The sequence below is a fragment of the Oryx dammah genome, unplaced genomic scaffold, assembly GCF_014754425.2.
Source record: "Oryx dammah isolate SB20612 unplaced genomic scaffold, SCBI_Odam_1.1 HiC_scaffold_10, whole genome shotgun sequence".
In the NCBI taxonomy this organism is placed as follows: domain Eukaryota; kingdom Metazoa; phylum Chordata; class Mammalia; order Artiodactyla; family Bovidae; genus Oryx; species Oryx dammah.
Genome location: NW_024070194.1, coordinates 80,188,541 through 80,214,000, shown reverse-complemented (window position 1 = coordinate 80,214,000; position 25,460 = coordinate 80,188,541). Strand labels below are relative to the sequence as shown.

General features: G+C 45.4%; 2 protein-coding genes across 4 annotated transcripts in view; one reads left to right on the top strand and one right to left on the bottom strand.

The window, feature by feature from the left end:
* LAMP5 (lysosomal associated membrane protein family member 5) overlaps nt 1–10,021 on the top strand; it is a 12,568-nt gene extending 2,547 nt beyond the window's left edge. Inside the window, exons 5-6 of one of the 2 annotated variants that reach the window (XM_040248312.1) lie at nt 1,018–1,206; nt 9,125–10,021. In XM_040248312.1, coding sequence (XP_040104246.1) covers nt 1,018–1,206; nt 9,125–9,303 — 368 coding nt within the window. In that variant the 3' untranslated portion in view covers nt 9,304–10,021. The remainder of the gene's footprint in view (nt 1–1,017; nt 1,207–9,124) is intronic. The other variant, XM_040248313.1, reaches the window with a different exon arrangement.
* A 12,072-nt stretch (nt 10,022–22,093) lies between these two features.
* Nucleotides 22,094–25,460, bottom strand: part of PAK5 (p21 (RAC1) activated kinase 5) — a 415,486-nt gene continuing 412,119 nt past the window's right edge. For both annotated transcript variants that reach the window (XM_040248311.1, XM_040248309.1), the window contains one exon: nt 22,094–24,681. In XM_040248311.1, coding sequence (XP_040104245.1) covers nt 24,526–24,681 — 156 coding nt within the window. In that variant the 3' untranslated portion in view covers nt 22,094–24,525. The remainder of the gene's footprint in view (nt 24,682–25,460) is intronic.

Below are 25,460 nucleotides of genomic sequence, written 5' to 3'. Positions count from 1 at the left end.
TTTTTTTTTTTTTTTTTCTTCCGCCCCCCCCCCCCCCCCCCCCCCCCCCCCCCCCCCGTCTCCCTTGTAAAAAGTTCTTATGCGCTAAAACACCAAGGGGGCAGTTACGACTTTCATTTTGGGTCAGAATTTGATGGCCTTTCAGATCTTTCGGCCCATGGCTCAGGCCTCACCACATCTTTAGTCGACTGCAGACACCCCAGAGTGGATTCTGAACCGTGTCCTAAATGTCTTACTTTTTTCATGCCCATCACTACAACAGTTCACCCAGATCCTCCAAAAATATCGTGGCAAGGAACATCCAAGCTCCAAATAATAATGTTGGCATCTTCAGGCACCATCCAAGATCACATTGAAATTTATATATTTATTTTGTAGATTATCTGATCTACTAATAATGAAGCCATCCATCATCTGGGCACCTGAGTTAGGACACGATTTTTATTGAATATATACAAAAATACATATATCATCTCTTCCATTTCACCCCTTATCAATCAAGTAAAAAGGACAATTTCATCTCTTTATCAAAGTTTATGTTTAAATATTTCCCACAGTTAAATTAGACTGAAGAAAGAAAAATCTTAATCCTGGGAAGGAGAGAAGGGAGGGTGGCAGGCTTCCAGAAATTATGTATCTGTACAGGGGCATCAGCCCAGAGCACTAGTAGCCACCGTGCTTTGCTGAGAAAGATATTTTATATTTTGCAGAGCAGTGTGAGATGTAGAAAACCAAGTCACTGTTCTTTGCGTATTTTTGGAATCTCTGTTAGATTTTATTATAAAGGGTTGGAGGTTTAGGTATCACTCTCTTTCAAAAAGAATTTCCAGATTACTGTTTAAGGAGCCCATGCTCATGAAAGGACAGGGGCATTCACATTTGCAGAGTCTTAGCCAGATAGAGTAACAGAGCATGTCAGCGAGTGGGCTAAGAGGCAAGAGCCAGCTGTCTGGATCACCACAAGGAAGATTCTGCTAGCCACAGGCACCTGACCGTTGCTTTGGACCCTTCCTGCAGCTGGGAAGCACACAGCCAACTCGCACCACCTCTCTGCCTTGGTCACCCCAGCCGGGAAGTCCTATGAATGTCAAGCTCAGCAGACTATCTCACTAGCCTCCAGCGATCCGCAGAAGACAGTCACCATGATCCTGTCCGCGGTCCACATCCAGCCCTTTGACATCATCTCTGACTTTGTCTTCAGTGAAGGTAGGTGGGTGGGGTGTCCGGAGGAAGGAAAGAAACCGAGGTTGACTCAGGCTGGAGATGGAAGGTGACCCGTAGGGCACCAGGCTGCTACCCTTGGGCTGTCTCTAGGGTAGCCTGGCCCCGCCTCCCTCTGAGATGCTTCTTAAAGACTGCAGGAAGCCGACTGAACAAATGGCTCTTCCTGCTCTTTCTTTCTCCTTCAAATCCTTCTTTTCTCTCTGTTCTTTTCTCCTTCTCTCTCTGTTCCTTTTCTCCTCCCTCCCAATTTCCCTTATTTTTTCCATTGTTTTCTTTCTTTCCTCCTTTGGCAAAAGAGGAGACTGGATAGGAAGACAGTCAGTTGGAAAAAAGCCTAGAATTTGATGCAAGTTTCCCAAGGAAAAAGCAGCTGAAAATTCCAAGCAGTTATCTAGAGAGCCGTGGATTGGAGAAAGGTCTTTGCTTGTATGGGTCTCAGTATCTTCATGGTCTCTAGACATGTCCAGCCCTAGGGTCTCTCACTGTAAATCTAAGTTTTGTGTGACCAAAATGCAATAAGGGTGTGTGTGTGTGTGTGTGTGTGTGTGCACATGCGCAGGTTACACGCAGAGACTCGTGAAGATGTGCCTCTGTTCAGCGCTCATATTTACAGGGAGGGACACCAGAGAGGCCCCAAGGAGGGAAGGGTCGCTGATCTTCTCCCTCTGAGGAGTGCAAAAGGCTGCTTCTCAGTCTGTTCCAGCCCTGAAAGGAGATCAGGCAGGATCTAGCAGAGGTGTGTTTAGAGGATCCACATTCTCTTGGTTTTCTGCATCCCAGCAGAAGTAGGGGAGCTCACATTCTGCAATTTGTCCAAACCTAGCAACAATTTACACCGGGCAAGCATAGGGAAAGTGAATTCCTCTAGTCATTTGTTTTCTCTCTCTGTGTTGTCTAGAAGGGGCTTCCCAGGTAGGTCAGGATAAAGAATCCACCTGCCAATGCAGGAGACTCAGGTTCGATCCCTGGGTCGGGCAGATGCCCTGGAGGAGGAAATGGCAACCTATACCAGTATTGCCTGGGAAATTCCATGGACAGAGGAGCCTGGCGGGCTATAGTCCATGGGGTCACAAAGGAGTTGGACACAACTGAGTGACTAAACATCAGCAATTGTCTAGAGGAAGTTGTTAGAGACAGTTTGATATTCTCATTTATGCTTTGTGGTTAAAAAATGAGATTTTGGTTGCTTTATGGATGCTCACCTTTGGGCTGGGGATCCCCAGGTGAATGCCACCATTTAAATGTGTAGAATATTAGGGAATCCCCCTCTGGTCACACGCAAATCATTAAAGAATTCCCAAGGTGTCCAGCTTTCATCAGCTACCCCTCTCAAAGCACACAGAATAGAATCCCTCCCCACAAGATTATTCAGAAGGCATTTGGGAATTCCTCAGTTAAACTCTCTTTGAGGGAAAGGTCTCCTTCTTTCTCGTCTTCATATTTTTTAGCACCTAATACAGTGCTTGGCACATTGCAGATGCGCTGTGAACTTCAGCTGAACTGACATTCCGAAGCTGTGGACTCAGTTAACGTGTGCATTGCATGCGCTTAGTCGCTCAGTTGTGTCTGACTTTCTGTGAGCCCCTGGACTGGAGCCCGCCAGGTTCCTCTGTCCATGGGGATTCTCCAGGCAAGAGTACTGGAGTGGGTTGCCGTGCCCTCCTCCAGGGGATCTTTCCCACCCAGGGATTGAACCTGCATCTCTAAAGTCTCCTGCTTCGGCCTGCAGGTTCTTTACCACCAGTGCCACCTGGGAAGCCCCAGGCTCAACTAATAGAGAGCTGCAAATGCTTCAGTGCTAAACAAATCAGAATTTAATAGATTTAGAACAGCAGTGCTGCACTCCCATTATGCAGAGTATGGGCTATTCCATCTTAATGTGTTTTCTACAAAATTGAAACTAAACGTCAAAATGTTAACACTCAAAAATACTGTTGGTTATGAAGGTATTTATAAAATGGAAGTGTCTTTCTTAAACTCAAAACATTAAATATAATGAAAAGTAATTGGACTTAATTGGTGACCAGGAATTCGTTTTGAAAATATTGGATCATGGAGTCCCCAGAGTCCCTGCCGCAGACGCTTTTGAGTTGATGTGTGTATGTGCAGTAGTCCCTAACTGCTCTTTGTGTTTTCCTGGCCTGCTGTTTTTAGGCACTTCTTCACTTCTTTGTACCACTGGTGCTATAATTGCTGCTTTTTTACTGTTTCCTTACATCTCACCCCAACCCATTATGGGTTATTTCTAAATTGTTGCTTATAGTCATTTATGACTGGAGAAATCAGATCTCACGGATGTTAAAATTGTGTGCAAAATAAGAGTAAATGGGTACCAAATAAGGATCGGGGCTACTTTCCTAAAAATCAGTGATTATTTTATCATAGACTTAATGATCTCTGTGTACAAAAAGCAATTTTAATCCAGTTCCAGGATCTAAATGGATAGTCTTAGAGAATTTGTAAAAACGTGTAACTTCCTAAATGCAGATATATTCAGCACAGGCAAATTGGACTTGTCTCACCAAAGCTTTTCTGGGTAATAATTAGGATGTTGCCTCCTGTATGGTGCCTTGGGGCTCAGGCCTTGACATTCCTGGGAGGAGGCAGCCCTCGGTTCAGTCACTCATTGGATCGGTGTGCTTTTGTGTGGCTGGGCTTCTTTTGTTCCTGGCTCCTCCTGTCTGTGCCTCTCAGCACCTGCCCCCAGTATGTTTTGTAAGAGGCCATTTTACTTGTTTTAGTGGAATCTGAAAGATTGCTTTTGGAGTGCCTTTTCAGAACCCGGCACTTGGCTCCCACTCCCCAGAACAGAAGGGGACTCTGGATGTCTGGCTGATGCCTGTGCGGGTGTGAGTGGGGGCTGCCTGCGTTCCAGTGGGTGGTGGAGTCTGGTCACATGTCTGACACCCCCTGCAGGGCTGTGTACATGGCTTCTGACATGTGCATGCAGGATCCGCCGCATGAGGGTGAAAAGTCCGTTCCCTGGCGCCTGACCTAGTCTCCCACCTGCCTCCTTCATAGATTCGGAGACAAACGAGGATGGCTCAGGGAAACGGGTTAGTGGACAAGCACACAGCACTCACAGAGCCGTTCAAGTGGGGCTGACATCTTTATCACACAGATCCCTTTAGGACGTTGAACTTGGCTGCTGTACTGATCCCGGGTGTGTCTCAGCCCCGCCGCGCTGTTTGCACTGTGCGCAGCTCTGGCGATCTTTTATCCGCGGTCTGGAGGCGGGGCCCACGACGCCCGGGTGATGCTGCTGGTCCACAGCAAACTAACTGTAGGCGTCCCGGCGGCGGGGGGATTTTGAGCCGATTCAGGAAAATGATATGAAGATAAGAGGCAGTAACGCGCAAGCTTCCTAGGGGGCACTTGGGCATGGTTGTGTGGGGAAAGCCTCCCAGCAATGGGACCATCCCGAGGAAGGTCTCTGAGGGCCGCTATCCTGGTGATGGGGAGAGGGTGTGAGGGGGGCTTAGTGTCTGGGTGATGTCCCCTGACAGCATGGCGAGGGGTCCTGGGGTCGCAGAGCTCAGGGCAGCAGAGCTCGGGGCTTTATCTGTCTCTTCAGTGGGTGACAGCTGTTGGGTGAGGTTTGTATCCAAAGCAGATAGGCCCTAAATGACTAGAAATTCAGGCCATTTTGTTAGATGGTTTTTTAGATGTTTACATGTTTAGCTGTTTAGACGTTTTTTTAAATAAGTGAATGTGCCAAAATTTGAGTTTGGCACAGGTGGGCTTTTGAGTTAATGGGTCTCAGCTTGCAGTGCAAACGTAACCCACCAAAGGGCCAATCTGTATAGGCTGGCTTCTTTCTATAAAACATGCACTTGGTGTGGCGATGCTCAATCTGCAGTTCAGGGCAGCTCGTGTGTCCCCGCTGTGTGGGGCCCCTTGTCTTTCCCCAGTTCGTTCCTGGTGGTGGGGCCCTTTGCGGTTCAGGAGACTTTTGTGATGGGGGTGGTGCATCCCCGGGAGGGAGCAGAGCAGACTGAGTGTTTCAGTGGCTTGAGTTAAAGGCAGCTCTCATGCGTAATGACAGAAGAAATGTAACGGGACAAGGTGCCCCTGTGCCCCTTTGTGAAACGTTCGGGTTTAACGGGCATTTAGGTCACCACATATACACTGCTGCTGTGTAGTCACTAAGTCGCGTCTGACTCTTTGCGACCCCATGGAGGTAACCCACCAGGCTCCTCTGTCCATGGGATTTCCCAGACCAGAGTACTGGAGCAGGTTGCCATTTCCGGGGCCTCCTTAATTCTCAAGGGGAGACACAGACAGAGAGACCTGTGAAGGATGGACTGAGGCCGCTGTTTAAGTGGAGCAACTGAGGCTCAGGGAGGTGAAGTAACCAGCCAGGGCTGTGCTCTGGGGGCTGCCAGCATTGTGACCAGAGCCTGTCTTTGGGTATCAGATCCTGTACTCTTACCATCTTCAAGTTTCTCAGCTGCTCCCGCTAAGAAACTGTACCAAACACGTGAAAGCAGGGGCCACCTTCAGAAAGGTGGTCGGGTGCCCTGAGTTCCTGAGCTCTTTATCATTGTTGCTAACAGTGTGATTGGGAGATACCACTTGATCTGCACTTTACCCAGAACTCTGGGGAAAGCAGTCTGTATTTTATTGAAAATGAATGTACACCACCCCCAGCAGAGTGCCCCGAGGCTGGCTGCCGTGCTGCAGACCAGGGAGGGGTGTGCTGGTGCTGATCCAGAACATTGCATATGCCTGTGGTTGACTTGGGGCCTCCCAGCCAGGAAAATAGCACCTGGGTAACTCAGCCTTCTCAGGGCCTCCTGGAGAAGCATCCAGAGAGAGACAGTCCTGTTATTAACACTGCAGAGAGCTGTGTCCAGGGCTGGAACACAAAGACCCAGCACAGGGCCATGTCGCCAGCCAGTCACAGAAAACTGACTGTGTTCTTGCTACTTTCCTGAAGCCTAGTGTTTTAGGTGGGGCTCCTCAAGAAACAATCCTTTGTAAGGACGTAAGGGCAGGTAGCTACCTACCGTTAGGTAGGGTTTGTGTGTGTGTGTGTGTGTGTGTGTGTGTGTGTGTGTGTGTGAAGTCGCTCAGTCATGTCTGACTCTTTGCGGCCCCGTGAACTGTAGCCTGCCAGGCTCCTCTGTCCATGGGATTCTCCAGGCAAGAATACTGGAGTGGGTTGCCATTTCCTTCTCCAGGGGATCTTCCCAACCCAGGGATCAAACCCAGGTCTCATGTATCGCAGGCAGACGCCTTAACCTCTGAGCCACCAGGGAAGCCAGGGTTAGTTAGGGTTAGAAACACCTAACCCTATTTAGATGTTTCTAAAAAGCATTGCTCGGGGAGTAGAAAAATGAGGTGGGAAAGCTAGCAGCTAGTGCAGATGTGTCGGAGAAGGCAATGGCACCCCCACTCCAGTACTCTTGCCTGGAAAATCCCATGGGTGGAGGAGCCTGGTGGGCTGTAGTCCATGGAGCCGCTAAGAGTCGGACACGACTGAGCAACCTCACTTTCACTTTTCACTTTCCTGCATTGGAGAAGGACACGGCAACCCACTCCAGTGTTCTTGCCTGGAGAATCCCAGGGACGGGGGAGCCTGGTGGGCTGCCGTCTATGGGGTCGCACAGAGTCGGACACGACTGAGCGACAGCAGCAGCAGCAGTGCAGGTGTATAAGTGAGCAGGTCGCCCCGGTGAGCACCGGGGCTCACCCTGATGGAGACCCTGGGAAAGAGTGTGAGTTACCTGCCAACGGACATCCGCCTCTGATGGCTCTCTGGGCCGTCTAACCTGCCCTGGAGTTAGAGTCCATGGGAATGGGTGGGAATGGTGACTGCCAAGGGCCTAAGACCTGGTACATGTGTGCTGTGCCTCGTTCTGGGGTGTAGAAACCCTCCCCGTCCTGGTGGAGTCACAGTGGGAAAGAGTTTATACAGCTCTTCCTGTGCACGCTGCTCCTGGCACACAGCAGCTTCCATCAGTTAACCGCTTTTCCTATTTCCTGTTGTGCTTACATCTTGCTGAGAGTATCTGCTTATCTCCAACCGAAGATCTCCAAAGCCCACTCATCTTAGCACTTTTTTAGTACACAAAATACATTTCGCTGAAGTTACAGGAGCCTGCCCAGAGGAAATACGGAAAGAGGAGCAAGCCCTTTTGCTGCCCCATCAGACAGCAAGGCACGCACAGCCAGTGTCCCTGCCCACTTTCTGCAGCGGGAGGGCCCCGAGACACCAGCAGAGCCGAGCTGTCCGCTTGCCCGTCTCCACGCTGCCTGTTTGGAGACACTGAAGAGTTCTTACACTTTTGCTCATCTCAGGGAGTAAGGACAGCTTTAAAATGCTGTGGTCATCAGACAAAACAGAATAAACCTCACATCTGGAAGAACACCCTAAGATGCATTAGGATTGCAATGGTGGCGCCAGGGTTGCGGTTGAGGGCACCTGAGCTGGCACCTGGCGGCCGCCCATCACACCTCTTCTGTCTGATCTGACTACATCTAGTTCTTTCCATAGACTGCTCTGGTGGTTGGTTTTTTCCAGTCATAGACCCTAGGCCTCTGTTTTGTGTTCTCTAGAACCGTGAGCACAGCCAAGGTAGAGGTGTGGGGGAGCCCCAAAGCTGTGGAGGCAGACAGAGAGTCAGGGGTCTCTGAGGACCCAAGCCTGGATGCTGAGCTGGGCTAAGCCGAGGGATGCTTTTCTCCCAGGCAGGGGTCAAGGGCAGCCATCTTCTTAACCCTGGTGTCCGTAGGGTTTGTGCATAGAATTCACGGGGGGTCTGTAAATTTCAAAGGGAAACATTCCCATCTTTATTTTCACTGATTTCAAATTAATATTTAACATTTCCTTTGATTATAAATAAAGGTAACAACCCACAGTAGTATTAGTCATACCCATGACTTTGTCACTAGCAGAAATCATAGACATTTTCTTTCCACATTTTGTGCAGATCTTGCAAAGTAACAATTACACTTCTCACTGCTTTGCAATCAAAGCCAGCCTACATGTGTACTAATAAATACATATATAACTGTCCCCTGAATCATTTTAAAATACTCTAATAGCTGATTTCAGTGTAGTCCATTTTATGTGTAATCTTATGTTTTTCATTTTATGCATTTATAAGCATTTTTCTGAGAAGGGAAGATGGTTTCATCACACTGATACCAAAAAGAGGATAACTCTGCTTTAGTGGGTCATGACCAGCACTATTCTATTTATTTTTAATTGTACTCACGGCTACTATTTGTCACAATGATGTAGTAAGGATACACAGCTGGATCCCAAGGGAAGAAGGCACAGTGGCTTCTGGAGGAACCTGTGTACAAGTTTCCTCGTGGTGCAGAGTGCAGACTCTAGGGTGCCCAGATTTCACTGGTGGTGACTCACAGGCTTTAGTTGCCTGAGGGATGTGGAATCTTCCCAGAGCAGAGACTGAACCCAGTGTTCCTTGCATTGCAAAGTGGATCCTTATCCTCTGTACCACCAGGGAAGTCCTGGATGTTTTAATAACCTAGGCTAGGAAGCCAATAACTTGAATGTTGTCCTATTCAATTGATGTTTTTATTTTACACTGTATAGAAATATTAAGGGGTTAAGTCTTAGAGTTGGTTGGGAAATACTGTTTCTGAAGAAAATATCTCCCTAAAGTTTCCTTGAGAAATCTTTTCCTGGGAGGGGGTGGGTATAATTGCTTTTCAATGTTCCATTAGCTTCTGTTGTACGACAGTGTGAATCAGCTATGTAGTATATACATACCTCCTCCCTTCTCCTGAGAAATCTTTTCATCTCTATCTGCCTTTTGGTTTTCTTAAGCGGACTTAATTAATCATAATTCAGAATATTTTGGTAGGAATTAATCATAATTCAGGATCTTTTGGTAGGAGCTCATTGCCTTTTTCTTTCACATTTCAGAGCATAAATGCCCAGTGGATGAGCGGGAGCAGCTGGAGGAAACCTTGCCGCTGATTTTGGGGCTCATCTTGGGCCTCGTCATTGTGGTCACGCTGGTGATTTACCACATCCATCACAAGATGACTGCCAACCAGGTCCAGATCCCTAGGGACCGGTCCCAATATAAGCACATGGGCTAGAGGCCGCTGGGCACACAGCCCCCAGCCGCCGCCAGCCGCCGCACCCCCGGCCCTGGCTGGATCAGGCAGAGAGACAACAGCACTTCGCCCCTGCACATGGGATATACCAACATAGCTCCAGTCAAACAGACTTGGGTACTCAAGGCTTGCTTGGCCTGCATCCATGCTTAAACAGGGATGGGGGGATTCGTTTGGATTCATGGGGTGAATGACATAGCCTTTCTCGGCTCTCAGCCGAGAGGTAGGAGGGGTGGGGTCAGCCAGCTGTCATGCTCGCGGTGGTTTGGCTTTGACGCTCCAAGGAGCAATGCATACAACTCGGAGGAATATCTGGCTCTGAAGTGTAAGGACTGGAACCACAGTTCTTTTGGAAAGACACCCCTTAAGGTTCAAGAGGAACATTGGATGCTCTGCTCCCTTGAACACAGATGGCTTATCCTATACTATCGCCAGTGCACACAAAATACAGCCTCATGCTCCCTGCAGCAAGACCCCTGAACGTGACCCATGCTTCTGGCTGGCATTCTGCATGCCTTGTGATTGTCTCGGGAATGTTTCACTGCTCCCTGCACCCAGCGAATTCACAGCACAAGAACTTGTTTAACGTAACTATGCAGACTTGTTTGGACTTTATGTCAGGTCCAGGTATGGGGACCTGAAGAATCAATCCATGTGAGCTTGTCTCTCAAAATGAATTAAAACACACTACTGTCTAGTATTTGGCTGCTTTCTTGAAACAAGTCAACAAAACTAAAAATGGCCTGTGTGGCATCCACAGGAGAGAGGGGGATGATGAAGATGGGCTTTTCATTCCTGTAAGAGGAAGAGCCAAGAAAGAGCAGGAAAATAATAGCAGGGATGGAGGAGTTGGCTTTTCCAGGTGAAAACCATGGGTTTGTTTTGGCAAATAGAAGTAGGTTTAATGATGGCACCTCTTCACTTATCTTACCTAAAAGGCCGAGAAGTGATAATAATGGCACCTCTTGAATGGTTGGTCTAAAATAGTTTCTGATATTTCTTGATGTTGAGTCTGGCATTTCATTTTGTATTAAAAAGCTGAACCGAACATATTAGCTTGGACTGAATTTCGAGATAAAATGTAACCTACTGAATTCCTTAGAGAAAGGTACATGGTTTGGATTTCATCCACCTCCTAAATAATCGTTGTTCAGTTCTGAGCTAGAAGAGTGAGATCCTCTCCTCTGGTGTTAGGGTGGGGATCCATCAAGCCCCATAAAACCACCCCCACACAACAGGCAACTTGTGAGTTTTCTCCTCAAGCCTTCAGCTGTTGACAGAAGCACATCCTTAGTATTTCGTCATCCCAGCAAATCTTGATAAGTATCGACCAGCTGCTGTCCTCTGACCTGCCCATTTGCTGCTCTGTCAGCCTCAGTCTTTGCGAGAATGATCTCTTTTCAGTGTCTGCCTGGTACCAGTGAGGAGCAAGCCCTGATTCCTTGTAAAAGCTGCATGTTGCCCAAAGAAAAAGAGAAGCCCCTGGTGCTGGTGGACACCTGGCCCCTGTTCACTCCACTCTCTCATCTGTGATGCGGGTGGAACCTGCTCCCCACCCAGTTCACTCCACTCTGTCATCTGTGATGGGGGTGGACACCTGACCCCCACAGTTCACTCCACTCCCTCATCTGTGATGGGGTGGACTCCTGCCCCCCACCCCCAGTTCACTCCATTCCCTCATCTGTGATGGGGGTGGACTCTGGCCCCCCTAGTTCACTCCACTCTCTCATCTGTTATAGGGGTGGACTCCTGCCACCCCCAGTTCACTCCACTCTCTCATCTGTGATGGGGAAGACACCTCCTGCCCCACCCTAGTTCACTCCGTTTTTCCATCATCTGTGACTATCTCACCCTCCATGCCCCAAACATGACAAACTCTTTTCTTTTTAGCATCTCATGTATTTTAAAGAAATTTCCTATTTATCTTGAACAAGGTTTTATGGAGAAACAGGCTCTGAAGTATATCCATGAGTGACCCTTTCTTTCTGGATCCTCTTTAGAAAACTTTTAAAAACTTCTGAGTGGTATTTCTGAAAAGTCCATGTTTACATAATTTGCTTAATCTACTTTTACAAAGGTAAAATTGTGTTTTTTAAAGGAATTTTACTTTCACAAAACATAGGATTGATTACTAGCTTTGGAATCATCGCTCATCCATTCATTCAGCGAATGTTTTTGAGCCCTTGCTGAGTGTAGGCTCAGTGCAGCGGTCACCTTGATCACTGGGAGTCTCTACAGGGGCAGGTTTAACGGGAAAGCGCGCATACACACAGATCACTGGAGAAAGAACAGGGTACCTCCGCACTTCTCAATGTATTGCCACGTGGTCACATCCCTATGGCTAAGCTAATTAAATCTTTCTAGAATCCAAATTTTGTAATTCTCAAAACTGAGTGATTTATTTCTACCAGTGATACAAAGTTTGTATAAAAAGCCAGGACCATTACTAGTATTACTAATTGTCTCATCTTTATCTAGCAGTCCTAAAATTAAGTCTCAAGTTCAGCCTACTTTCTTCACCTTATTTTTCTCAGCTCTTTTAAAATCTTCATTATCAGATAAGCAAAATAAAGGAGGGCCCTCCTGATGAGGGCAGGGTTGGTGGTCTCCGGGTGGACAGGCAAGGTGCCAGAGGTATGGCTCACGTCCATTGCCATTGTTCCGCATTTTGCCAAAGCTCCTGCGGCAGGAGCAAGATAGGGCAGAGGCTTGTCTATCTGCATTGCTTCCCAGGCTCAGAGACAGGAAAGAAAACAACAGCTAAACCACAGATGCTCAATTACCCCTTTAACTGTCATTTTTCTTTTTTACTGGAGTTTTAAACACAAATGCCTCCGGGCACAAAAAGATGCTGTGTCTGTTTGTTGGTCTGCCAGCCTGTAAAAGCCAGGCCATATGAAACATACGCATGTTTCTCAGGGGAAGAGGGAGTTTAATTTCTATTCTGAGCCTGATTCTTTGCGAGATTCCACCATTCTTGGGAAATAGCTCCAAGTCAATCTGCCTCAAGGGCCGGAGAGACTAAGAAATTCCTCTAAATTGTAATAACTCTGTTCTTGCCAATTCCCCAGTCTTTTCATTAACAAAGATTTGGCAAATCCATGTGGATGAGGGAGATACCAGAGAAATGAGAATGGAGAAGTGCGAGGAGCCATGGCAGGAATGGCCTGCCGCCTGTGGTGGAGGCAGCATGCACCGGGGTGTTTCATGGGGTGTTTCATGGGGCAGGGTTGTCCAAAGCGGCGCTGGGCACAAGCACCGCCCTGGAACAAACAGCTGAGCTACCTGAACCAGACAGACACAGCTTTCCATCTGTGTCTCAAAGTGCGGCTTGCAAACAGCCTGCAACAGAATCATCCCTGGGGGCTCTGAAAAATGGCAGTTCTAGGACATCAAACCAGTGACTGAGAATCTCCATGCCGAGATCCTGGAATTGACAGTTTGACTATTTGCTCTCTCCAAGTAATTCAGATGTAGCAGCATGAAAACTTCTGGTTAACAAAAACAACAACAAAAATAGTTAGCTACCAGTATGCTTGCAACATTAGCCAAATTATCGGGCTTCTCTGTGTTCATCTTCTCATCTGAAAGTGCAGCTCACTGCTCCCTGCTTGCAAAGTTATGTGAGGATACACAACAGTACATTTAAATCCTGAGACAGCACTAAGCACCCAAAAAAGATGTCCTTTTCATTATAGGGGACTGGAATGCAAAAGTAGGAAATCAAGAAACACCTGGAGTAACAGGCAAATTTGGCCTTGGAGTATGGAATGAAGCAGGGCAAAGGCTAATAGAGTTTTGCCAAGAAAATGCACTGGTCATAGCAAACACCCTCCTCCAACAACACAAGAGAAGACTCTACACATGGACATCACCAGATGGCCAACACCAAAATCAGATTGATTATATTCTTTGCAGCCAAAGATGGAGAAGCTCTATACAGGTAACAAAAACAAGACCAGGAGCTGACTGTTGCTCAGCTCATGAACTCCTTATTACCAAATTCAGACTCAAATTGAAGAAAGTAGGGAAAACCACTAGACCATTCAGGTATGACCTAAATCAAATCCCTTATGATTATACAGTGGAAGTGAGAAATAGATTTAAGGGACTAGATCTGATAGATAGAGTGCCTGATGAACTACAGACTGAGGTTCATGACATTGTACAGGAGACAGGGATCAAGACGATCCCCAAGAAAAAGAAATGCAAAAAAGAAAAATGCTGTCTGGGGAGACCTTAGAATTAGCTGTGAAAAGAAGAGAAGCAAAAAGCAAAGGAGAAAAGGAAAGATAAACCCATTTGAATGCAGAGTTCCAAAGATTAGCAAGGAGAGATAAGAAAGCCTTCATCAGAGATCAATGCAAAGAAACAGAGGAAAACAATAGAACAGGAAAGACTAGATATCTCTTCAAGAAAATTAGAGATACCAAGGGAACATTTCATGCAAAGATGGGCACAATAAGGAACAGAAATGGTATGGACCTAACTGAAGCAGAAGATATTAAGAAGAGGTGGCAAGAATACACAGCAGAACTGTACAAAAAAGATCTTCACAACCCAGATAATCACAATGGTGTAATCACTCGGCTAGAGCCAGACATCCTGGAATGTGAAGTCAAGTTGGCCTTGGAAAGCATCACTACGAACAAAGCTAGTGGAGGTGATGAAATTCCAGTGGAGCTCTTTCAAATCCTGAAAGATGATGCTGTGAAAGTGCTGCACTCAATATGCCAGCAAATTTGGAAAGCTCAGCAGTGGCCACAGGACTGGAAAAGGTCAGTTTTCATTCCAGTTCCAAAGAAAGGCAATGCCAAAGAATGCTCAAACTACTGCACAATTGCACTCATCTCACATGCTAGTAAAGTAATGCTTAAAATTCTCCAAGCCAGGCTTCAGCAATATGTGAACCATGAACTTCCAGATGTTCAAGCTGGTTTTAGAAAAAGCAGAGGAACCAGAGATCAAATTGCCAACATCTGCTGGATCATCGAAAAAGCAAAGAGAGTTGCAGAAAAATATCTATTTCTGCTTTATTGACTATGCCAAAGCCTTTGACTGTGTGGATCACAATAAACTGTGGAAAATTCTGAAAGAGATGGGAATACCAGGCCACCTGACCTGCTCTTGAGAAACCTATATGCAGGTCAGGAAGCAACAGTTAGAACTGGACATGGAACAACAGATTGGTTCCAAATAGGAAAGGGAGTATGTCTAGGCTGTATATTGGAGAAGGCAATGGTACCCCACTCCAGTACTCTTGCCTGGAAAATCCCATGGATAGAGGAGCCGGGTGGGCTGCAGTCCATAGGGTCGCTAAGAATCAGACACGACTGAGTGACTTCACCTTACTTTTCACTTTTGCATTGGAGAAGGAAATGGCAACCCACTCCAGTGTTCTTGCTAGGAGAGTCCCAGAGACAGGGGAGCCTGGTGGGCTGCCATCTATGGGGTCGCACAGAGTCGGACACGACTGAAGCAACTTAGCAGGAGCAGCAGGCTGTATCTTGCCACTCTGCTTATTTGACTTCTGTGCAGAGTACATCATGAGAAACACTGGGATGGAAGAAGCACAGGCTTGAATCAAGATTGCCAGGAGAAATCAATAACCTCAGATATGCAGATGACACCACCCTTATGGCAGAAAGTGGAGAGGATCTAAAAAGCCTCTTGATGAGAGTGAAAGAGGAGAGTGAAAAAGTTGGCTTAAAGGTCAACATTCAGAAAACGAAGATCATGGCATCTGGTCCCATCACTTCATGAGAAATAGATGGGGAAACAGTGGAAACAGTATCAGACTTTATTTTGGGGGGCTCCAAAATCACTGCAGATGGTGATTGCAGCCATGAAATTAAAAGACCCTTACTCCTTGGAAGGAAAGTTATGACCAACCTAGATAGCATATTGAAAAGCAGAGACATTACTTTGCCAACAAAGGTCCATCTAGTCAAGGCTATGGTTTTTCCTGTGGTCATGTATGGATGTGAGAGTTGGACTGTGAAGAAAGCTGAGCGCCGAAGAATTGATGCTTTTGAAGTGTGGTGTTGGAGAAGACTCTTGAGAGTCCCTTGGACTGCAAGGAGATCCAACCAGTCCATCCTAAAGGAGACCAGTCTTGGGTGTTCATTGGAAGGACTGATGCTGAAGCTGAAACTCCAATACCTTGGCCACCTCAAAGCATATTTTTGTTGTCATGGTTATAATGTATTAAATAACAAGATTTGTCATGGGTCTAATAACTACAGTAGTTTCAAACAAGAAATATAAATGATTTGGGGGCGCATCTCCAATAAGTGTAACATGGTGATTTCTGCTGAAGAGGCATACCCAGGTGACGCTTATATTATGGTGATTTGGTGTCTATGTTCATAGGCGCCACAGAAAGAGTTGACCCATTGGAAAAGACCCTGATGCTGAGAGGGATTGTGGGCAGGAAGAGAAGGGGACAACAGAGGATGAGATGGCTGGATGGCATCACTGACTCAATGGACATGAGTTTGGGTATACTCCAGGAGTTGGTGATGGGCAGGGAGGCCTGGCGTGCTGCAATTTATGGGGTCGCAAAGTGTCGAACACGACTGAGAGACAGAACTGAATGGAAGCACACTGGAAATGCTCCATTGGGCTTCCCAGGTGGCTCAGTGGTAAAGAATCCACCTGCCAATGCAGGACACCCAGGAAACTCAGGTTTGATCCCTGGATCAGGAAGATCCCCTGGTAGAGGAAATGACAACCCACTCAGTATCCTTACCTGAAAAATCCTGTGGACAGAGTAGCCTGGGGGCTGCAGCCATGGGGTCACAAAGAGTTGGACATGACTGAGCTTATGTGCAATGACATTCTTCTAGCATCTTCTTAACACGTGTGTACGAATTTTACCAACTATACACATTCACAAATGACCCCAAAAGACCAATAGAGGGTTTGGTTTTGTTTCTTTCACTTGGCATCCAGTGTTCTATGTCAGTTTATTTTGAATTCAGAGAATGTTCCTATGCAGGGATTCTCTCCACTCCCAGCCCAGAGGCTCAGGAGTTTGTCAGTTTGGGGGAGATAGTCAAGGTCCATGAACTTAGGTGAGAAAGAAAATTGCACTTCCAGTTTTACTAGCCTTAAATGAAAGGTAGCATTTCCTTCAATTATGAACATAGGCACCAAATCACCATAATATAAGCATCACCTTGGTATGTGTCTTCAGCAGAAATCACCATGTTACACTTATTGGAGATGTGCCTCCAAATCATTTATATTTCTTGCTTGAAACTATAGTAGTTATTAGACCCATCACAAATCTTGTTATTTACTACACTGTAGCCATGACAACAAAAATATATTTTGATAACTGTGTTTTAATTGATTTACTTTGTGAGCCTATGTACTTTATTCACTTTAAAACATTTTCCTGAGGAGTCCTTAGGCCTCAGACAGCCAAGAGGTACAAAATTAGGTTAAGAATTTCAGGGCTGATGGCTACTTAAGTTGTCATTTCAAAAAGAGTGCATGTAAGTATAAACTGAGTTACTTTGCTATATAGCAGAGATTGCCACATGTTGCAAATCAACTATTCAGATTCAGATCAGTTGCTCAATTGTGTCCGACTCTTTGCGACCCCATGAATCGCAGCACGCCAGGCCTCCCTGCCCATCACCAACTCCTGGAGTATACCCAAACTCATGTCCATCGAGTCAGTGATGCCATCCAGCCATCTCATCCTCTGTTGTCCCCTTCTCCTCCTGCCCCCAATCCCTCCCAGCATCAGGGTCTTTTCCAATGGGTCAACTCTTTGCATGAGGTGGCCAAAGTACTGGAGTTTCAGCTTCAGCATCATTCCTTCCAAAGAACACCCAGGGCTGATCTCCTTCAGAATGGACTGGTTGGATCTCCTTGCAGTCCAAGGGACTCTCAAGAGTCTTCTCCAACACCACACTTCAAAAGCATCAATTCTTCAGCACTCAGTTTTCTTCACAGTCCAACTCTCACATCCATACATGACCACAGGAAAAACCATAGCCTTGACGAGATGGACCTTTGTTGGCAAAGTAATGTCTCTGCTTTTCAATATGCTATCTAGGTTGGTCATAACTTTCCTTCCAAGGAGTAAGGGTCTTTTAATTTCATGGCTGCAATCACCATCTGCAGTGATTTTGGAGCCCAAAAAGATAAAGTCTGATACTGTTTCCACTGTTTCCCCATCTATTTCCCGTGAAGTGATGGGACCAGATGCTATAATCTTCGTTTTCTGAATGTTGACCTTTAAGCCAACTTTTTCACTCTCCTCTGTCACTCTCATCAAGAGGCTTTTTAGTTCCTCTTCACTTTCTGCCATAAAGGTGGTGTCATCTGCATATCTGAGGTTATTGATATTTCTCCTGGCAATCTTGATTCCAGCTTGTGCTTCTTGCAGCCCAGCGTTTCTCATGATGTACTCTGCATATAAGTTTGCCTGGAGTAACAGGCAAATTTGGCCTTGGAATACGAAATGAAGCAGGGCAAAGGCTAGTAGAGTTTTGCCAAGAGAACACACTGGTCATAGCAAACACCCTCTTCCAACAACACAAGAGAAGACTCTACACATGGACATCACCAGATGGTCAACACCGAAATCAGATGGATTATATTCTTTGCAGCCAAAGGTAGAGAAGCTCTATACAGGCTGCAAAAACAAGACTGGGAGCTGACTGTGGCTCAGATCATGAACTCCTTATTGTCAAATTCAGACTTAAATGGAAGAAAGTAGGGAAAACCACTAGACCATTCAGATATGACCTAAATCAAATCCCTTATAATTATACAGTGGAAGTGGGAAATAGATTTAAGGGACTAGATCTGATAGACAGAGTGCCTGATGAACTATGGACTGAGGTTCGTGACATTGTACAGGAGACAGGGATCAAGACCATCCCCATGGAAAAGAAACGCAAAAAATCAATATGGCTGTCTGGGGAGGCTTACAAATGGCTGTGAAAAGAAGAGAGGCAAAAAGCAAAGGAGAAAAGGAAAGATATAAGCATCTGAATGTAAAGTTCCAAAGAATAGGAACAAGAGAAAAGAAAGCCTTCTTCAGCGATCAATGCAAAGAAATAGAGGAAAATAACAAGGGAACATTTCATGCAAAGATGGGCTCAATAAAGGACAGAAATGGTATGGACCTACCAGAAGCAGAAGATATTAAGAAGAGGTGACAAGAAGACACAGAAGAACTGTACAAAAAAGAGCTTCACGACCCAGACAATCATGATGGTATGATCACTCACCTAGAACCAGACATCCTGGAATGTGAAGTCAAGTGGGCAGTGGAAAGCATCACTACGAACAAAGCTAGTGGAGGTGATGGAATTCCAGTTGAGCTGTTTCAAATCCTGAAAGATGATGCTATGAAAGTGCTACACTCAATATGTCAGCAAATTTGGAAAGCACAGCAGTGGCCACACTACTGGGAAAGGTCAGTTTTCATTCCAATCCCAAAGAAAGGCAATGCCAAAGAATGCTCAAACTACCACACAATTGCACTCATCTCACACGCTAGTAAAGTAATGCTTAAAATTCTCCAAGCCAGGCTTCAGCAATACGTGAACCATGAACTTCCAGATGTTCAAGCTGGTTTTAGCAAAGGCAGAAGAACCAGAGATCAAATTGCCAACATCCGCTGGATCAAAAAAGCAAGAGTTTCAGAAAAACATCTATTTCTACTTTATTGACTATGCCAAAGCCTTTGACTGTGTGGATCACAATAAACTGTGGAAAATTCTGAAAGAGATGGGAATACCAGACCACCTGACCTGCTTTATATGCAGGTCAGGAAGCAACAGTTAGAACTGGACATGAAACAACAGACTGGTTCCAAATAGGAAAAGGAGGACGTCAAGGCTGTATATTGTCACCCTGCTTATTTAACTTATATGCAGAGGACATCATGAGAAACGCTGGGCTGGAAGAAGCAAATCAACTATTCTTCAGCAAAAGTAAATACAGAAATAAATGAAGAGACAGAATCTGTCAGGCTCTCTGCTGGGGAAGGAGTGACAAAGGCTTGCGTGACAAATGAATGACCATTATTTGTTAGCACTAGTCTTGTGTTTTGTAGACCCTGATGTGAGTGTTGAGGACACATTAGTAAACAAAATGGGCAAAAATCCCTGCCCTTATGAAACTGAACAGTGTGTGTGTGTCTGTTTGTGTGTGTGTGTGTGTGTGGTCTATTCAGGTATGATTCATGTACCTTCATCAACCAAGCAATTGGGACTTGGTTAGGCTCCGTTAAGGTGGACTGTACATGACCTTGCCATACTTTCTACCTTTAATTTTTTTCAAAATGCTGTCAATGATGATGGGGCATAAACCTCAAAGCATTTGCCATGTGGGTAAAACTTCCAGGATAAGGAATCTCTTTGCTTTTAAAATAGTGTATTTTGACCCAGAAATCAGGAACCCTTCAACTTTCTCAAGTCCCCTTTTTGTCCCTCATCAGATCTATTTATGTAGATGTTGGCAGGGTCGCACCCACGTTCCCTTGGCCCTTTCTGGAGCTTTTTGCTGATGATTTCTGTACATGCCCATGGCTTTCTGCGTCTCCCTCCCTCTTTGTCAGAGGGAACAAGCATTCTCCATACATACGGCAAGATGGAAATTCTGGGGGATGACGCCTTAGAAGCAGCTCTTGAGCAGCGAGGGATAGGAGATGGTGGATAAATACTCTTAGCCTCCTTGCTCCTAGAAGGATGATTCTGCAGCATCTCTCCCAGAAGGTCTCCGGTGGGACAGAGCCCCAGGCACCCATAGGGGTGAGCTATTCATCAATACACACCTGTTTTTCAAACCTCTGTCCCTCTTGGTCTCATCTCCACACTCCGCCATGTCACGTGAGCTTCCTGGGGTCATCTCTCAGGAAGTAGTTGTAGGTGCATCTTTGTCTGAGATTCTCCTTCTGTCAGAATCCACACGGAGGTCATCTATTCTCTTGATTCAGAGTACACACATTTCAAGGCTTCTGTTGACGGGTCTGCTGCACAATCTTGACGAGTGCTATTTCATCTCCCTTTCACAGAACTGCTCCTGCTTGTACGTTTTGTACCTGCTTCTGACCAGATCCAGCTTCTCTCTGCCTGAAATCTCATTACCGTTTCTTTGATGATAGTCACTGGATCGATTTGACCAGAGTCTGAACTCACTGAGTTGATAACTTCATGGAATGATTTTATTTTTCCAGTAATTGCTACTGAGTGTGTTCTTCCCAGTGGATATAGGGAACACAACAGTAACTCAGCCTGATTCTATCTGTCTAAGCCATTAAAGAAGACAATCTCATTCAAATTCTAAATAACAGCCCTTTCCTTTGCTCGGGCTCAGCTTGCATCGGAGAAAGAGACAGAAGTAGCAAGGCGTAGGTAGTGGCAGGAAACGTGGTGCACTTTCTTATTCTTTCTTTCTTCTGAGTCCCTCCCCCAAATCAAATCTCTTACGAACTCCTGGCTCAAACTTATGGGGAGCTGTCAGGAGGGGAGCGTTCAGTAACCCAGCCGGCTGCAATCAGCTGCCTGGAGATGCGGTTGGAGGAAGGTGAGATGCCTGAATCTCATTTGTATCCGCCTGAAGACAGCCTCTGCTTTTGGAGTGGTCATGGTGTAGATGATATCTGTGGTTTTAGAGTAATATTCAGCTCCTCCCCAACTCCTGCACACTGTAGAAAAGCAGCTATGGCTTTCCCTGGTGGTCCAGTGGTTAAGAACCCAATTGCCAGTACAGGGGACACAGGTTCGATCCCCAGTCCAGGATGATTCCACATGCCATGGGGCAACTAAGCCCACATGCCACAGCTATTCAGGTCATGCTCCAGAGCCTGCGAGCTGCAACAGCTGCACGCTGCAACTGCTGAGGCCACCACAACGAGAAGCCTGCACCCTGCACCTAAAGAGTAGCCCCGCCAGCCCCAACTAGAGGGAGCCCATGCGTGGCAACAAAGACAACACAGTCAAAAACAAAACAAACAAATAAAAAATGGGGAAACAAGGGAAAGCAGCTGTATTTCCCTTTGATCCCCCCATGGTGCATGCCTCCAATGCCCTCGCCAAGTTGGGCACCATCCCATTTCTTAGTTAAGCGCTTGCCATGCTCCCTGCTCCTCTCCATGCACCATCGGAGCCAGAGGAAATGGGTGTCTTCTATGCCCACCAAGGGTTTCAGGGACCTGCCTGGGGAAGGTTGCTTCCATCTTTCTCTTCCCAGGCACACAATATATACTATCCAGAGGTCTCATCCAGAGTCTCAGGCTATGTACGTCTTGAGGGTTTTCACTTTCTGAAATTTCCAGATGAGAAATGAACTCTTTATGTATCGGCATCCCTCCCAGCTTCATGGGATAAATGTTAACATCTCCCCTGTCACCAAGTGGAGGAGGGGTCCCAACACTCGCTTTCAGTCTCCCAGAGCGCTTCTCTAATCCAGAACAACCTCCTGACTATATCTTTTTTGGGTAAAAACATTCAGATCAGTCCAGCATCTTTTGAACAAGAGAGGTAGAGTAAGAATCTTTGGCCATGAATCTAGCTTTCCTTGAATTTGGCCTTTCAGAATTAAATTTTTTTTCTTCATAGCAGTATCTGCATTCTTGTCTTACAATGTTTGTAACCTCTGGGGATAGGAATGTTTATCTGTGGTTCATGTTAATGTGATTTTACATATAATTTTATAGCAACTCATTTGCATTCCCCAAGGTCATAAAGACATCATTCTTGACACTCAAGAAACAAATTCAGGAAATCACTAGTTTCCAATGACACAGTGGAAAAAAAGGCAAACATTTATTTTTATTTGCAAGAGCAGTTTCTGCCAATAGTTAGTGCTCACAAAACCTTTTAAGCTACAGTAACTTTTGGTAAACTCAATGAAGACTTTAAAAAAGACCCAGTGATAAGAAAATTACAGAAAAATCTCCATTACACTGTCGAAAATGTTTGGAATCCAAAATCCACTATTTTCTGCAATGGTTTGTAATATTTGCTCTGGTTAAAAAAAGATTTTCTTTTTGCTTCCTTTCTACTTCTTCATAGTCCTGGTTAAATGAATACAATCTCTCCCATATCTGCCATTTTCTGGATTTAGATTATTTTCATTCTTACATCCTTATATTAATATTTTAACATTTTACATAAAACATTGAGTGTGTTGTGTTTTATGAAAAAAATTATAGATCCTACTTATGATGAGGCATTTCCAGTTTAGCGAAAAACTGAAAATCTAAACAGTAGAAAGTCATTTTATGCCTTTTTTCCTTTTTAGCTATAATAAATAATTAGCAACCTATTAATTACAAACATTCTTAATTAGGCTTAGAGTAGCCAGAGCATTTTCAAAATTTTAAATTCATGTTTGTTACAGTATGTGAAGTCATTAAGAAAAGCCTCTGGTTTTCCAGTTTGGTAACAAATGGCTTTTGTTTGATGCAGAATTAATAGAAACTAATGATGACTATGTAGCTTTTCCAGAGTTTTAAAGGCAAATCTATATTGGCCTACAGTTAACATGCAAATTCTTCCAACAAGCAACACAAAATGTATTGTAGTAGTCATTCATGTTTATCAACATTCAAGAAGATCTAGTCAGCAGCACAACTCTCCTATGTCAGAAACACATAACATGGTCACAACTGAATTCAGATCACACCTGGGAAAAATTCCTTTCTCCTAATGCATCCTGTAGAGTCCAGACTTCCAGTACGATACAGAAACAATAGCAATGAATACTGCAGTACAAAGGTAAGCACAGACAAGAGTTTGGTGTGCTAGCATACAGAGCTTTAAAAACGGTGACAAACGAAACCAAACATCTTGCCCTGTTCTCTCTCTTTTCCTTCTGTGAGACTAGAATTCTCATAGTCTTCTTGAAACACTCAATTCAGGGAATGAAGTCCAAATGACCTTAGCACTGGGGTGCTGAATCAAGATGGCCAAGGAGCAGAACATGGAGTTCAGCACCTCCCACAGATACATCAAACCATCCTAGAACTGAAGTTGCTCCTTGGAGGGGAAATTTGGCCACAAGGGGATGTCATATTCATTTAAGAGAAGGTACCGGGGGAACATACTGCCGTGCAAAAGATGGTTTACTACTACTACTAGGTTTGAAGGAAAATGTGATTTTTCAAAATATTTAGTTTTCTCCCAAGGAATATTTTTGGTGGTATGCTAATGCTATGCTATGCTAAGTCACTTCAGTCGTAGCTGACTCTGTGCAACCCTATAGACAGCAGCCCACCAGGCTCCCCCGTCCCTGGGATTCTCTAGGCAAGAACACTGGAGTGGGTTGCCATTTCCTGCTCCAATGCATGAAAGTGAAAAGTGAAAGTGACGTCGCTCAGTCCTATCTGTTAGCGACCCCACGGACTGCAACCTACCAGTCTCCTCCGTCCATGGGATTTTCCAGGCAAGAGGACTGGAGTGGGGTGCCATTGCCTTCTCCGTTTGGTGGTATATCGTGGCTCAAATTTCACTGCATTATTTTTGGCTGGATAAATGAAATGTGCACCCACCCCCATCACCATCACTCTGAAATCTTCTTCCATCACATAAGACACTTGTTAAGATAAGAAAGATATTCTCTAAAGCTGACGGTGATTGAGAGTCATTCAGTATTCAAAGTTCCTAAAGAATCGTTGGTTCTCTGAAAGGGATAAAAAAGTAGGAAAGACTTTTTTCAAACTCTTGCTAGTAAACAGGTATTACTTCAACTGATACAATGGCTACGTGACATCAAAGTACTATAAATTATCAAAACTATCGTACAGAAAAATTACAAATTCATTGCAAAATACATTACACTGCTACCATTAAGAAAAAAGTGCTTTATGTTTTCCTTTCTTTTTTTTTTTTGCCAGAAAAGTATTCTTTCAATATAGAAAATCCTATGCGTTACCCTGCATGTGGCTAGGATATACCATAACGGAGTTTGTACTGAGTCCTTCTGATTTGCTAGATGAAAGGCTGAAAAATATAATAATGACTCATTAAAGCCATGTCCCAAACGACCGTGCCAGCTGTCAGTGGAGAGATGCCTGTTGAAGACGCAAGAGGACGCCCTGGTCTGCCGAGCCCTGCCGGTCGCCACACACTCCCACCAGGCAGCCGGGCTGGGCTCGCAGGCCTGCTGCTTGTTCTCGGTTCCTTGCATTCTCCTGACCTGTTCTCGCATCGTCACCTGTGACTCTTCCGCTCAGTGATGCCGGTACTGCCTCATGAGAGGAACGATGCAGGACGGCGGCCCCGCCAGTTTCAGGAACGGGTGTCTGAGGAGCTCCTCCGCTGTGGCCCTCCGAGCGGGCTCCCGCACCAGCATCAGGTCTAGGAACGCCCGCAGTACTGAGGAGACCTGCGGAGACAGAGGCCGGCCTCCTGAGGACTAGCGCCCGGCGACCCGGGCCCCCCGCGTGGCCTCCCAGCAAACTCCCGGCAAAGCCTTCTGCCCACAACCCCAAAGTCCAGGAAGTCAGCTTGAAGAAAGAGCTCACGCGAGCAAAAGCAGGCATTGCCTTTCTTAACACACGCTGTTTTCCTTATTTTTTTCAAACCTGAAATACTAGGAGTAAATGATGGTACAACAAAGATATGTACTAAATGAGCGACAACAGCAGCTCTTACGGTGCAACCACTATGTTCAGATGCTGGTCACACACATTTGATGAACAGTGTTACAAACATGGAATGAGTTTTATTTGTTTATTTTTCTAACCACGCAACCATCTAGGCTTTGTGCAATTCCTTTTTTTTTTTTTTTAAAGATTTTTTTTTTTTAATGTGGACCAGTTTTCAAGTCTTTATTGAATTGGTTACAATATTGCTTCTGCCGTATGCCTTTTTATTTTTTTGGCCTCAAGGCTTATAGAATCTTAGCTCCCAGGTCAGGGATCAAACCCACAACCCCTGCACTGGAAGGAAAGTCTTAACCACTGGACTGCCAGGGAAGTTCCTGGAATTCCTTTCTTGAAGAGAAACAAATTTCCCTAAGGAATGTGACAATGGATAGCATTTGTCCTTTAGTTTCTTGTAATTTACTTTTTTGCAGTATAGCTTGTGTACACTCAAGTACATAAAAAGCATATGTTCTACAGTAGTTCTTTAAAACACACAGAAACACATGCACGTGTGCAC